The sequence below is a fragment of the Biomphalaria glabrata genome, chromosome 1 (genome assembly GCF_947242115.1).
Source record: "Biomphalaria glabrata chromosome 1, xgBioGlab47.1, whole genome shotgun sequence".
In the NCBI taxonomy this organism is placed as follows: Eukaryota; Metazoa; Mollusca; class Gastropoda; family Planorbidae; genus Biomphalaria; species Biomphalaria glabrata.
In genome coordinates, this window is record NC_074711.1 from 30,651,708 (window position 1) to 30,666,716 (window position 15,009).

Below are 15,009 nucleotides of genomic sequence, written 5' to 3' on the forward strand. Positions count from 1 at the left end.
TTTGTTTTGTTTTTTTTTTTCATAAAAATATATAACTTACCATTTTTACAACTTTTCACTACTCAGTATTAATAGTAGGCCTAATAAAATAAACACACAATCTCAACATCATCTGCCCTATAGACCACCAGCTCTGAAAGGGGAACTTTACTTTTACTTTTTTTACAATTGTATTGCTAATTTATGTAAGTTCTATCATACTAAATACCACATTTACAAAAAAAAAGTTAACTTTTTTTTTAAAGAGAAAAAATCTATTTACTATGCAAATAAGTTGGACACAATTTAAAACAATTAATAAGTAGTTTTTCATATTATCGCGTGAACACAAAACAAGATGTACACTAATTACTCCCTTTAACGGAAATGTTTTGTTCTTGAGACTTTGAATAAGAGATTGACCCTTTACAAAACAATTAGATCATTTAGAGTCATTATAAGACATCAGTTAGGCCAGGTTCACACCCAACTTCACATTCAAGTTCACCTATCCCTTGGTCTGCTGGACCTTTGGGGCACCACACAGGATCTGTCAACCATCTTTCTCCATTCTTTTCTGTCATTTGTCTTTCATAGAATTTCATTATGACATTCTTTCTGAAAATATTGAAACCTGCCTATTTACCTGCCTGGGTGGACCACTTCGGGGGCCGATCTTGAGTTTGTGTTTTCATACAAACTGTCTTTATAACTTTGTTAAGAAAAGATTTTGAATTTGTGTTTCCACACAAACTATTTTCGTAACCATGTTTGCCTTTGTTTTTATCTTTTATCGCTTAACTGAATCAAGCTTTCAATAAACAATTCTGAAAAGTGCGATTCAGATAAATAAATAAGTGTTTGTGTATTTATGAAGTGTGCCCTGCTTAGCCTCCACTGCATGTGTGTTTGTGCAATGATGAAGTGACTTTCAAATGAACAACCTTACAACTCTATTTAGTAGTCTGAAGTATGCTTGCAGTTGACTTACAAAAAAATAAACCAGTTTTTAATCCTCTCTTTATTTTAATTTAGTGGGTTTCTTTATTTATTTGATAGAGGCCAGTGTCTATTTATTTGATAGATAGTAGGCCAGAGTCCATTTATTTGATAGATAGTAGGCCAGTGTCCATTTATTCGATAGATAGTAGGCCAGTGTCTATTTATTTAATAGATAGTAGGCCAGTGTCTATTTATTTGATAGATAGTAGGCCAGTGTCTATTTATTTGATAAATAGTAAGCCTGCTATTTATTAGATAGATAATAGTCATCTGTCTATTTAAGCCCCCTATTTGATAGATAACCTGACACTGTCTTCTAAATGATGAGTTTGACTCATGGCGCCTTATGATCAGTTCTTAGTTCTACAATAGTGACTGCGTCTTATTAAGATGTCTGCCGGTCGTGCAGTAGACCAATGCGCTTCGGACTGTCTTCACGATGGTTTCGAGTTTGAAACCGCCGCCATCCCCTGGCATTCAGCAGCAGATTTGAACTAGGACCTAGTCATCTTTATTTATGATGGAGAGTCCGAAACTTGTAAAACAAAGTTGAGACTTACGTATCTTGAAACTCTAATGAAAATCATAGAATCTCCTCTCTATTGGACTGAATGGAAGCAATATTTCTGCCTAAAAAGGGTCATAGCAGATGCCAATTTGTTACACTTAGACTAGAGGGCGAGGCCGGAGGTCAAACTACCAGTGGCAACCTTCTCCTTTTTCTGTATTATTACAGGTTTGTGTTTCTCTTCCATCCCCACCAATGCAATGACACAACACCGACTCGATATCGGAGGTCACGAATGAACTGGGTTCCGATTGGCACCTCATTGGGCGTCCTGTTCTGTTTCCGTATTGGCCTATTAGACTCCTCTAAGAAACAAAATCTAATAGTGGAGCTTCCAAGGCCAAATTATACAGTGTCCACTGTTCTGAGGTCCTCCATGAAGGTGTGTCGCCAAGCAATACGAGGACGTCCCTGTTTGCGCTTTCCTCGTTTTGGCTTCCATGTTATCGCAACTCTTGGTGTGCGTAATTCATTTTGACGTAGAACATGTCCCGCAAACCTCATGCGCCGCTCAGTCACAACCTCACTAAGTGTTCGACTCCCAGTTCGGCATAGGATTTCCTTGTTTGACATTCCTATTAACATATACGGTGCAAAATACTCAGTATTAATCGACACATTCTTATAAGTGATTTTTCCTCCCAAATAGAGTATGATATGTCTGTCAATCGTAGGCCTATATGATACACTAAATATGTTAATCCTTTATGTCCTATATTTTTAAAAGCCTATCACAAGGGTCATGACTGATAGTAATACGCTAAATGTAAATTGCGTGGCCCTTGCTCTACGGTATCAGCCAAGAAAACCATAGGTTTATACATTTGGTAGTTGTTTTTTCCCACTAACTATTAACACGAAGTGTTTCGTACTGATCATACACATAACAAAATGATTTTTTTCATTAAATCATCAAATATAAATTGCAAACATGAAAAGAATATTCAGGGCTCACTATGAGAACATTGGTGACGAATTTTAGTATAGAATTCACACAATTTGTATACGAATTTATTACTTATGTTAATAATTTATACTAATTATTTAACCCCCCGCCTTTCTAGTATGATGGCCGATTTGGTAGGGTCGTGAGGGGGCGATGGCATCAATCCCGCTCACTCCCATAATTTTTCGAGTGGGGGGGTGTCTTTATTATTATGCCGTTCCCCTGTTGGCTGCTTGGGTGGGGGGGGGGCGAATACCTCTACTGCCCTTCCCACCTGAATCCTTTAAGGGGTGGGGGCGGTTCTATGTTTATGGAGAAATCATAGTTTGTGAACAAAATTGGTTGAATTAATATATAATTTTTATATTATGTCGCTCCCCTTCTGGTATCTTGTCCGATTCGGTGGGATAAAGGGGGGGGGGCGATTGCATCTACTGCTCTCCCCACTCTCGCCCTCTGAGGGGGGGGGGGCTGTCCTATTTTTATGGAGAAATCATAGATTGTGAACACACTCTAATCTCAAATTTTATCATTAGTAAGTATAAAATGAAAAAGGGTTGTACCAGGTGGGAGGGGCGATACATGCAATCGCTTTCCGCCCATCGGACAAACCAATACTTTTTCTTTTTGTATTATAGTTAAGAAATTACAAAATTAAAAAAAAATCTGTCACTAATATAATGTATATATGCTATAAATTAAATTATTATATCGAGTCGCCCCACACCTATTCTTTAATGCCAATTACAATCATTAGCAGAAAATATAAAAAGGAGCGAGGATTAATCGTTTACACTCTACCGCCCCTCCCCTTTCCAGACAAAAACATAACGTTTTAAAACAGAATAGTCAAATATGGCGACTTACTTTATGTAATTTCACATGAATTTATCATAATTATTTTAAAAAGACTTTGATCTGGAAAATTTAGATTTCCTACGAACAGTATAAGAGGAACGATTGAAATGAGTTCTGAACTTAAATATCCTTTTCCTAATCGCTTTTTTCCAACCTTTACTCCATCTGATATTTTTTTTCTAGTTAAATAAATTTGGGAATATAACTCACTGTTACGACACAAGACTATTCAAAATAATAAGACACCCTCAGGTTTTATTCTAGAGGAAATACTTTAATATTATAACAAGTTATGTAACCATGAACATTTCATCCCTCTTCCTGTCAATTTCCCCCATTTTTAACATCCCTTCCATTCATTACACGAATTCGCACCATTATTCATGCACACCGTGCTGCGCTACGACCGTAACACTCACAATTTATGCTTAAATCCTAAAAATGCACAAAAAAAAAAAAAAAAAAAAAATTACAGTAGAATCTAATTGGTCCACTTAATTTCTCCACCCACTTCCGAAATTTTTTGTTTAGAGCTTTGAATTATAGTTCTGTAACAAAACAAAGTTACAAAATGTCTCACTTACAAATGAGCTTTTTTTTTTAAATATTATTTTTCGAATAGCCTAATTTTGTTTTCGGCGGCGAACCTCAAGCCTTAATCTAAATATGTTGGGTATCTTATCTTTCCAAGAAACAAATCTATTTTATTTGCAATGTAGTAAGGGCCTATAAATTCATGTTAGAATATTTTTCAAGTAAAACATTATTCAAAAGGTTAATTTTTTTATAAGGATGAATAATGAGCTGTAGATGTCAGGAGAAAGCAGCGAAAAATCCAAGAAAACGAAGCTATCAAGAGAAAGGCCTCAACATGATTGAGTTGTTTTTTTCGCCGAAGGGTTAGGGTTTACTGGGCGTTAGGGTTTGGAAAAAAATCGCCCCCCCCCCCACTCCAAAGTTCTGGATCCGCTAGTGGTTCGAGCGCATGTGTGGGTGCTAAGTGTTAGAAACATTTTTTCTTTCAATACATTTTACCTTATCTTTTTTCGTTCTTTATCTTTTTCTAAAAACCAAATCAACAAGCAAAGAATCAATCTAAACAAAAAATTACTATTGACAATTTTATTGGTTAGACATAATTACAAAGTGAAAACATGTTTTTGAGTTGTTGTGACAATAAATGGTTTAATTATTTAAAAGGGACCAACATTTTCAAAAATCAATATATGAATAGAAGCTTAAGCATAACAGTTAAAACTAAAAAGGAAAAAAAAATTGGCATACAACCTAGATCTAGACTTCTTCTTAATGGAGAAGCCCTGTGTGAAAATATTTGAAAGAAAAATGTTGCATGAAATAACAAAACAGTTTCATGTTGGACCAAATTCCTTGCTCCATGCCCACTACAGAAAATGACATTCCGAGATTAGAGCACACCTAGTCCAAGTCAAGAATACACGTTTGTATTTGATTACTAGTTGTAAAATTAAATGGGAAATAATCATGAAGCGACAACGTGATATTGTCAGTCAACACCAGCAGCAACTTCAATCATCTTGAATTCTACATTGCTAATTAAATCTGATGACAATGATTTATACTTAAAGATTATCATTTTTGATCATAGTTTTCCAAACTTAAATTACAATTTTACTGCGCCAACAAACAAAATTCTGAAACAAATCATGGACAATTCAATCTGTGTTATCAGGCCTTGACATTTAAAAACATTATTCTCATAGGAGTGTTCCGGTTTCAATATGTTCGAATAAAAAATAATGAAGAGCTACTAACACTGCTAAAATGTTAAGAAAATAAAGGTAGGCCTACTATATTTACTTTATATACCAAGCAATGGATAGAGACATCTTCATTTCGTAAATACATTTTTAAAAATAAAGCTTGAGTGACGTGATTAGGACATTTGCAAAAGTATGAATATATTTAATTCATCGGTTTATAGTGTAATCCATATTATGTCAACTCAGGACAGAATAGTCTCAACTATAAAGTAACAATTTACAATATATGGTTTCCAATGGTGTGCAAGTAGTAACATACTATACATTTCACTTTGAACATACAATAATCTAACAGATAAAATGCAATTAATTAGTGATGTAGTAGTTCTCACTAAAACAACAGTCTACTTAATTATATATAAAATAATGTAACTAATAACAGGCGGTTACATTGTAATCAAATATATTATAGTGTAGTCTTTATGAATAATTGTAGACTAGTAAGAAAGCAATTACAATAATACTAATTATATAGATAAGAACATAATTTTTTAAAATAATGGAATTAACAACAATAGCCTGACTTTGCATGGCTTTTATTTGTCAATAAAGTCACCTTTTTTTTTCAAATCAAGTTTTAAGTTGTTAAAAGCAAAAACAACTGAGTAAAATAATATTTTTAAAATTGGCTTTATAAAATATAGGCCTTATATTCTTACTATTACAATTTGCAAAGACTAAAAGTGAATATTTTGAGTTCATTACAAATTTGTCTGAATTAATTATTGGCTTTAAATAACATTTTGTTTTACCCTGACCCTCGTCTTTTGTGAAGCCGTTCAGCTGTTAAGTTCGATTTTTTCATGACATCAATTTCATCAAATACGTCCATTGTGTTTTCCAGAATAAAGTTTTTTTCTCGCGGCTTACAACTTTCTATAAGCTCAATCTCGTTGACCGACTCGAGGTCTGGTACTGCCGATCCTCTTCTTAGTACAGATTTGGACTTCAAGTGTGGCATTTCACCAAGGAGCTCTTCTGGCATAGTTGGTATACCCATGGTGTTATCGATATCAGGTTGTCCATTGAAGTACACATCACGCAGGTTAAACAGATTATGTTTATAGTTTTTCGTATCGAAGTTGATTGCCGTCAATTTCAAACCTCTGCCAACAGAGTCTTTAGTCAAAAGCTCTATTCCTTTAATGACCGAAGCCCGCCGCATGTGACTCTTGGCTTCTGATGTCAGTTGATTTTCAAGAAGAGAATTTCTTCTGCTTTCTTTGGAGTTGCGCCTAATAGTTACAGTGTCATTTCTTTTTAAGAGATTCTCTGTTAGTGATGACTTTCTACTGTTGTTATCACTATGTTCAAGTGGGCTAATCTCACAACCAAAGTCTTCTTCCTGTAGTGATTTTCGTCTCATGCCTATCCAGTCTGCCAAAGGTATGCCGGTCATCACAGATCCTCTTCTTAGACCTGCTTCGGACAAAGCAGAACCACGTCTTCGTGCCGATAGATGAACACCTTCCGCTGGTAAAATAGTCGCACCTTGTTTCAGTGGAAGCGGGACGATGAGTTTATCTGACGGGTAAAAGTCAAAGTCACGAAGAACTTTGGAAACCACCATCTTGAGCTGAAGAAGAGCGAATCTAATTCCTGCACAAGCTCTTGGTCCTCCCCCAAAGGGCATCCAAGCAGTGGCGTGCCTTTTTCTCCTTTGTTCGGGCATAAATCTGTAGAAACAACGTATGTAATGTATTAAGATAACATCTATTTAAAATGACCTATATATTAAGCTGGTTAGATGAGTAGTAGCCTGTGATCAATTTTAGATTTGAAAAGAAAATATGTATAAATATCATTGGATTTCCTCGCCCATGGAACAAACAAAACACGTCTTTAATTATTCTTTTTAATATATTTAACAAGAAAAAAAAAGATTTTCGAAATAAATCTATCTGTTTATCTATCTATCTATTGTCATCACTTAGAGTTTAGCACACATAAAAAATTTCTCTCAAGGCACTATTCTTCTTAAAATAATCTTCTCTTGAGACTTGATATTGAACTAAGAATATTACTAAGACTAAGACTGCTTTATTGATCCTGATGGAAATTTGTTGTGATTACTATTTCTGCAATACGTGTGCTCTACTTCTATAGACCTTGAAAGTCAGTATCATACCTGAGAGGGTTAAATGCTTGAGGATCCTCTCCCCAGTGAGTGGGGTCGTAGTGCACGTCCCACAAGTTAGCATGAACTAGCATCCCCATGGGAATCTGCATGTTACCAACAGTGCAATCACGCATGCATTGCCTGGCTGTCACTCTGAGCATAAACATTTCGCAGTCATTTTATTATTAATTCTGTACTACATTTAGATGAAGTACTTTATTTCTCAAAGAATTAAGACTTCTAGAAACTTTTGAAACAAAAGCTGAATGTAACTACATTTATATATATATATATAATATTATGTTTATATAGAGAGGCTAACGGCTGCGTAGTAATTTAATAAGGACTCCTTTGTTATCTGTGCTTAGCTTGAAATGAATGCTGTTACTATTTATTCATAATATTTTATTAACTCACGTGCTGGCTAGCGGGTATTTTCTCAGAGTCTCCCAAATGACGTAGTCCAAATAGGTGAGTTGTTTCAGATCATCATACTCAATTGTATGGTAACCTCGGGGCAAAACGGCCATGATCTCAAGGCGTAGCCTCTGTTGGACATGAGGATTTTGGGATAACTCAAAGAAGAGATATGCAAGTGTAGTGCTGGTCGTCTCGTAACCGGCCAAAAGAAAAAGCAGTGCATGGGAAACGATTTCCTGAAGAAGAATGAAATTAAAACATTGTGTATACAAACAAAAATACATCATAATAGATTGTAGGCTACACATTAACTAAAACAGGCTTATGCATACTCACCCACTCTTTTGTTCTAATTATTTTTCGTTTCACATTTACCCTCTTTCTTTCATCGCCCTCCTCTCTCTCTCTCTCTTTCTCTCTCTCTCTCTCTCTTTCTCTCTCTCTCTCTCTGTCTCTCTCTCTCTTTCAATTTTTACCTCGTTGGTCATCGATTTCAAAAACTTTTTATAAGGGTTGCTAATTTTAGATGCTTCATTCTCAAGGTCCTTGACACTGTCAGATGCGAACTGGGCATCAAGCATCTGCTGCATCAAGTCATTCCGATGTTCCTAGAGGACAAAGACAAAGTATTTCACTTTTCCCCAGGTGTAATTCAAGAGATAAAACTTCAAGTTGCTTTTAAATAAAAAATCTGTATCTAATAGACTCTATATCTGTTTAAGTAAAAGTAATAACTTTGTATTCACATTTGTAAGAGTTCTGCGCATGCTCACGACCTCTCTCATCCTGTCTTCCAGCCAAAAGGCGGAATTGCATTTGATATTGTGTAAAAACTTGTAGAGAGTTATCCATACACAGTGAAGGCTTGGAAATAAGACTGGAAAATAGTAAAATTACACTCTAAAACAATGTAACACACTAAATTATTTATACGTCTGCTGTTAAAACAAAATGTTTTTTGCAGACGTTCGTTCCGAAAGACTATAAAACTACTGCATATTTATATAGATCAAATGATTCTTTGGAAATTAATGAAATTTACCAGAAGATTATGATATCATGCCTATTAATAATCAGCCCAATGACGTAGCCATGATTTAATCTCAAGGGAAACAAAAAGTAAACAAAATAGGCGCCACAATTTAGACGAATATCTTTTTTTAAAAATGCCCGTATTTTATTTAATGTAAATATAGATCTACATACGGTGAACAAGAGCTATTTAGCCGTGACGTTTTTTTTCTTTACCCACAAACTATTCAAGTAACGAATGAAATTAAATATATTTTTCGAAAGTTCAGCTAGTTTACTATATGGTACCGTTCAACTAGTCTTCAATGGGATACTGCTCAACTAATGAGACATAGAATACCTTTCTACATGCCTACAACGGAACATTGTCATTGTAAAACTTTTCTAGGTGCCTCATCGAATTTTTGAAATGAGCAATAGTGATATGAATAATAGGAATAGAACTATAAACAATTAAACAGAACTATTCTAAAACAGAACTAATGTAGACTAGAACTAGCATAGACTAGAACTAATAGAACGAAATGATCAAATGACTTACAGCCCAACAAGAAAAGCCACGGTGTTTTGACAGTGTCGTTAATGACACCTTTGCAATGGTTAAGGATGGGATCATCGGGATTTTTCAGAGAATTTTGATCAATGCCAACTTCACAGCGTAATATTGTATCCAGTGTCAAACGTCGGAAAATGCTTATAAAGAAAAACAAGTACATTTTATTTCAAGAAAACCAACATTTAAATCATTCGTCACACATTTGAAGAATAAAAATCATTTCTTAGAAAAAGATGATTAATTGGCGGAGAGAGAAAACACTCTAGGACAAGAAATGGAGATAATTTAGCGTTAAACTTTCCCATCAAATAGCTAACATTGCTATTCTAAAGACTTTTCGCTTTAAAATAATAAAATGACTCTTTAAACACAAATCACTTGCTTCACACTTTTTTTTCTCTTTTCAGCCTACAATAGTACAAAATGTATACATTCTTTTTTCTCTTCTTAGTGATCTCAACATCTCCTTCATTCTCTAGTGTATATTTTCACAATAAACTGAACCATTATTAAGGACGCTAAGATGAACTTATAATTAATTTTGTTAATTAAATAAAAGTTTCAAACGGAAGAGATTAGAACATTTGCTAGAAAATGTACAAGATGATCAATAAACTTGTTTAAAACAATGACTCGTTTACACTTCCTTGACTTTTTGTACACCGGAGACACCAAAAGCTCGCTATTTATGGAGTTGCAGCCATGTATGAACATCTGCAATTGACGTTTCAACCGGGCTTCACATCGAGACTGGGAAACTTGTCCAGTCCAATACATTGTACCCAACTATTCTCACTATAACTTTGTGTTGTACACATGCAATGAATACGCTAACTTACTCAAGGAGTTCTACGGTTTTGTGCGACGTTTTGTTTGCAGTGTCTCTCATCACATCCAACAAATGGTTGATACATTCATTCACTGTTGGCGTCATCTGGAAACGTAAAGATCAAAGTCAACATTTTATTTTGTTTTCTCCCCTTTCAGAAAACTATCTGCTAATTTATTGTGTGCATAATATAGAGCGACTCAATGACTAAGTAACTCAGTCTCTCCGTAATGATATTTCGTATTGCATTTTCAATATAAAGATCCATCGCCCATGTATACACATAAGACTGCAGATATAGAGAAGATAATCCTAGCAATAGAACTGAGAGGCTACAGAAAGATCCTAGGTATTACTTACAAAGACAGCATCACAAATGAAGAGATTAGAAACAGGATTAATACAGCAAGTGGACCCCACGATGGCCTGCTAACTATTGTCAAAAATAAAATAAAACATGCTTAAACTCTAAGGCCATATCATAAGGTCCTCAGAACACTTTAACAGTAGCGTCCTTTTTTTCTTTTTAAAATTCACTAAACCCAATATGGACCACGGATCGTAGTTTGGCATAACAGATCTATTCGAAATATGTTTTACAATGTTAAATGTGTCCAGAATTTGTTTTATTGTTTACAGAGTTAAATGTAATGAATATTCATACTTTTTTAAAACTATAAATCAACATTCTGATAGATCTGAATAGTGAAAGACTCATCATGAGAACTCGTCAGATTAATAAAGAGGGATATGGTGTGAATGAGAGATTAAATCAAAAGCATAAATAAGTATCTAAAAATGTCCCCCATCTTTCCTTATGAGCATTTTTTAAGAGGCCAAATATGTTCATGACGTCTAAAATATGGAGCCCAAGCTAATACCCGCGTGTCATTTACGGCTCGCGTTAATATACGGCCTTTTATCGACAGTGCATAATGAAGTCGCAGTGGAATTATTCCATTGTACCAATGATTGTTTTGTGGGAAATGTTAATTGCGTTCAAGACAAATAAAGGATGAGAACCACTTTAAGAAAGAAAGAAACAAACAAACAAGAAAGAAACGATTTAATAATTATCATTAGCTTAGTAATATAAACGAATGTTATATGTCAACAAGAAATAGTTGTTAATGCCAATAAATAGTATACAATTATCTAATTCAGTCTGTAAATTGTTCAGAAATCCAATTTGCTTTCTGTGCATTCATTACTCAACTCACTTTTCTAATTTTGGCGGCAGAAAATGCAGGGTTGACAACTCCGCGTAATCGTTTCCATCGTCTGCCTCTTGCAAAAAACATATGAACATCTTCATCCTTGTCTGGGTCAACCTGAACTGGCCAAAGCTAATCAGAAAAGGTATAAATAATGTAAATCTAGTCCGTTCTATTAGTCCTCTTTAATACTTACCATTTCTATGTAACCTATTTTGATCATTTATTTATCTTGCAGTAAAAGTGGAACAATGACCTCGGGTGAGTATTGTTACCTTTCTAGCGTGGAAGTTGTTGAATTGTTTTACAAAAACTTCTTCCAAAATATTGACATCTGAGGTCACGAGCACTGGTGTTGGGCCTTCGTAATATCTGTTCAGAAAACATAGTTAATGTATTAAAACGTTGGACTGCAAAATTAATATCCAATAAAACAAAATAGTCAGGCTAATTTCATATACTGTAGGCTTAAACTTGTACATAAACCTGATAAACGTCATTTATTCAATTTTTTGCTTGGCCGCACTATTAATTTAGAAGTATGAATGAAGGCTAATTATCGAATCGAATACAAATAAATAAAAATTACCCATATGTGGTTCCATATTTTTGTTTCCATTCTTGATGTTTTTTGTAAAGAGGCTTTTAAAACAAAATCAATGAAAGAAAACACATTAAGAAGTGGAAGTCAATTTCATTCATGTAATAAAAAGATACCTTACAAATAGCCAGTAGTTCTCTGTTGTTTTATTCTTGATAAGTGTGATTTCTTTTTGATTTTCTATAAATTTTTCAATTAATGAACAAAATGTTTAATTTAATTTTTTCTTAAAGAATTATAACTTTTAGAAGTAGACCTATACTATATCATATAAAAATATCAAGGACATTTATTAAGCCATAACGTACCACTTTTTGAAACTCCAATAAATTACCAAACAAAAAGTTGGGTTCTGGTCCAGGGATTCCCATCTTTTGAAAAATTGTCATTCTGTCTTTACGGGACCTGAAAGTGTTCAGACAGTAAATATAAAAAAAAAAGTGAAGTGCACAAACCTAAATACATTATATTATAATAATACAATTGACGATTGGTAATCCGACATTTAATGTATAGGCCTAGATCATTTCAAGAAGAAAAGAAAGGCATGACAGATTGTATGCATAGAAATCTATGAACACACTGTTTCATATTTTTAAAATGTGTGCATAAATTCATGTAATTAATGTAACTATAGTACGTCTATTTTTAGAATGTAACTATGCTTAAATTGTTATTTCGTACAGATTATATAATTTTTAAGTTGAAATCATGTTTTGTTTTTTTTACATCAATACATTTTTCCTTTTTGTGTATTGTTTATTTCAAATCCTTTAAAGTCTAAGAGAATATATTATTACCGGTACATCAAAATAAATCTAGAATGTTCTTGGCATAAACGTTTAAATTCTTTGAAGTAGGCCCCTACATCTAACCTTTGGTACTCGGTAATCCGACACTCCCCAAGTCAAATAACTGTCAGGTTATCAAGAGTCAAGTGTATAGGCCTACCATTCAACGATTTGTTGCTAATTTAAGTGTGGTAAAGTTATATAATAACTCGAAACAATATGGAAAGACGAGGGCATAGCCCTCGACACTAAAATCAGACTGATGCGCTCCCTGGTCATTAGCCATATTCTAATATGCTTGAGAATCTTGGGCACTGACTAAGGATGATCCTGTCAAAGGAATTGAGATGGTACAGAAAGATACTACGTACCACTTACAAAGATCGCATAAAAAACGAAGAGATTAGAGACAGAATTAGTTCAGCGATCGGACCCCACGATGGCCTACTAACTATTAACACTCTATGGCTATATCACACGTTTCTCAGGGCTCGCAAAAACCTTTCTTCAGGGAACAGTACCAGGAACAAGAAAAAGAGACAGACAAAGAAAACGATGGGAAGACAACATAAAAGAATGTAAGGGCCTTTCATTGAGAGAGGTCTTATCAAAGGCAAAAGACAGAGAAGAATGAAAAAAGACGGTCAACAGATCTTGTGTGGTGCCCCAACGGTCCAACAAACTAAGTGATAGGTGAAGGTTGTAATTACATTTGAAATGTTGCATTTCTTATTGCTCATTTATTAAAATATAGGCCTAATCAGGTGCTCACAATCTAGGACATTCGTTTTACTGAAAGTCAAATTACACGATTAGCTCTGAGTTTAAAAGTATTGATCAACGATATTTTTTGTCGTAACGTAAAACCAATATACACCGATAATAATGTAAAACTAGATACATGCTTGTAGCTAAATGCTCTACTGCCTCTACTGTCTTTCACGTTTCAACCCACTTCTTGACTTATTTTATTTATATACTCACAAGGAGAAATAGTGCATGGTATACCCAAGGAGAAATAGTGTACCCGAGGAGAAATTGTATATCCAAGGAGAATGAGTTTCTCAATCTCAAAAAAGCAGGAATACGTTTGTCATCAGACCCCGCAGAAGTAAAAGTTTGAAAATAAAACCTGGCATAATGTAACGCCAGTGCTATGGAGCCTGATAGCCTTTAAAGTCCAACAAAGAAAATGTGTTCAGTTGATGTTAAGTCTGTTTCTGTTTTTATAAAACTTACATTTTAAAATATTTAATAACTATGGATGGGAGGCCATAAAATACAATTTTAAAATGTAATCGACACTCATTGTAAGAATTTTAAAACACACAAAAAAAAATTGCATTTTAAAAGCGAAATCCCATCTAGCAAACTCTCAACAGACGCATCTTGACGCAATTTTAATAAGACTTACTTCTTAGATCCTCCCGCGCCGTATGGAGCATTGGGCGGAAAGCTATCTCCACAAAGATCTGTCACTGGCAATGTCTAAAGCCTCTTCCCACCTGGTGTCCACTGTTCTGAGGTCCCCCATAAAAGTGAGGCACCAAGTTATACGAGAGAAGAAATAAAAATAAATTTTAAAAAACCCCACTTACCTGTAAAATAAATACATTAACCCTGTTGAAAACGTGAACAATATTAATGTGAGGAACATTCTCTCAAAAGAATACACTGAATTGAATCACACATTTAATGTCACTGCTCAGGACTTGCATGTATGCATCGTCCTTTAAATACCCTATCCCAGTCAATGAACACTCCCCCGACAAAATCTATTAGTGGACCTAATTTGTTTTTAGTGACTGACTCTCGTATAAACTCATCCAAACTTTCAAAGGCTACGTAGATACTTAAACATATCTTTAAGATGTAGTCCTACGTAAGATGCCCAAGATAGCAGCTGTAATGAAGTGGAAGAAAGAAAGTTGGTAAGTACCTATTGACACAGTTTTCAACTGGCCCCAAGTTTACCTTTTCTTGTAGACAACAACTATTTTAAAACAATTTGATTTTTATAGATTCAAAGTCATTGTTTAGCATAGCATTTTATATGCTACTACTATTAAAGATTTTGATTCGCTTTTATTACAAAGCTTATATCAACTCACTCTGGTAAAAAGTTTGTGCACGTTATTTCTCCCACACCTAATCGCGGATCAAGCTGAACTTTTCAACACTTATATCTTTTGCCTGACAAAACAAGAATCAATAACAAAAAAAAAAAACAATTAGATAACTATTGGTAATTTTATGACTTTGTTATCGGACAAAGGAAAGAATTAGTACTTG

General features: G+C 34.4%; 1 protein-coding gene across 3 annotated transcripts; it reads right to left on the minus strand.

Moving 5' to 3' along the window:
• Positions 1-4,460: 4,460 nt before the first annotated feature.
• LOC106075045 (cytochrome P450 3A43-like) lies at positions 4,461-14,624 on the minus strand. Of its 3 annotated transcripts, none has more exons than XM_013235965.2 (12): positions 14,316-14,586; positions 12,235-12,331; positions 11,915-11,967; positions 11,601-11,697; positions 11,332-11,457; positions 10,122-10,216; positions 9,268-9,419; positions 8,441-8,571; positions 8,171-8,302; positions 7,692-7,930; positions 7,284-7,427; positions 4,461-6,831 (listed from the first exon to the last, which is right to left on the minus strand). In XM_013235965.2, the coding sequence occupies exons 1-12, from the start codon at positions 14,372-14,374 to the stop codon at positions 5,904-5,906; spliced, it is 2,253 nt and encodes a 750-aa protein (XP_013091419.2). In that variant the 5' UTR covers positions 14,375-14,586; the 3' UTR covers positions 4,461-5,903. The 3 variants fall into 3 exon arrangements, with proteins under 3 accessions (XP_013091419.2, XP_013091420.2, XP_013091421.2); XM_013235966.2 differs by lacking the exon at positions 14,316-14,586 and adding an exon at positions 14,132-14,263; XM_013235967.2 differs by lacking the exon at positions 7,284-7,427 and having other exon boundaries at positions 14,316-14,624.
• Positions 14,625-15,009: the final 385 nt, after the last annotated feature.

Excerpts from the sequence above, each read along its gene's own strand:
- LOC106075045 (XM_013235965.2), bottom strand. The coding sequence starts at position 14,374 with ATGTTCCTCACATTAATATTGTTCACGTTTTCAACAGGGTTAATGTAT. Across the intron at positions 11,968-12,234 it reads TATTGGAGTTTCAAAAAGTG|CCTCTTTACAAAAAACATCA; the intron begins GTACGTTATGGC and ends TTGTTTTAAAAG. Across the intron at positions 10,217-11,331 it reads CTGCCGCCAAAATTAGAAAA|ATGACGCCAACAGTGAATGA; the intron begins GTGAGTTGAGTA and ends TTACGTTTCCAG.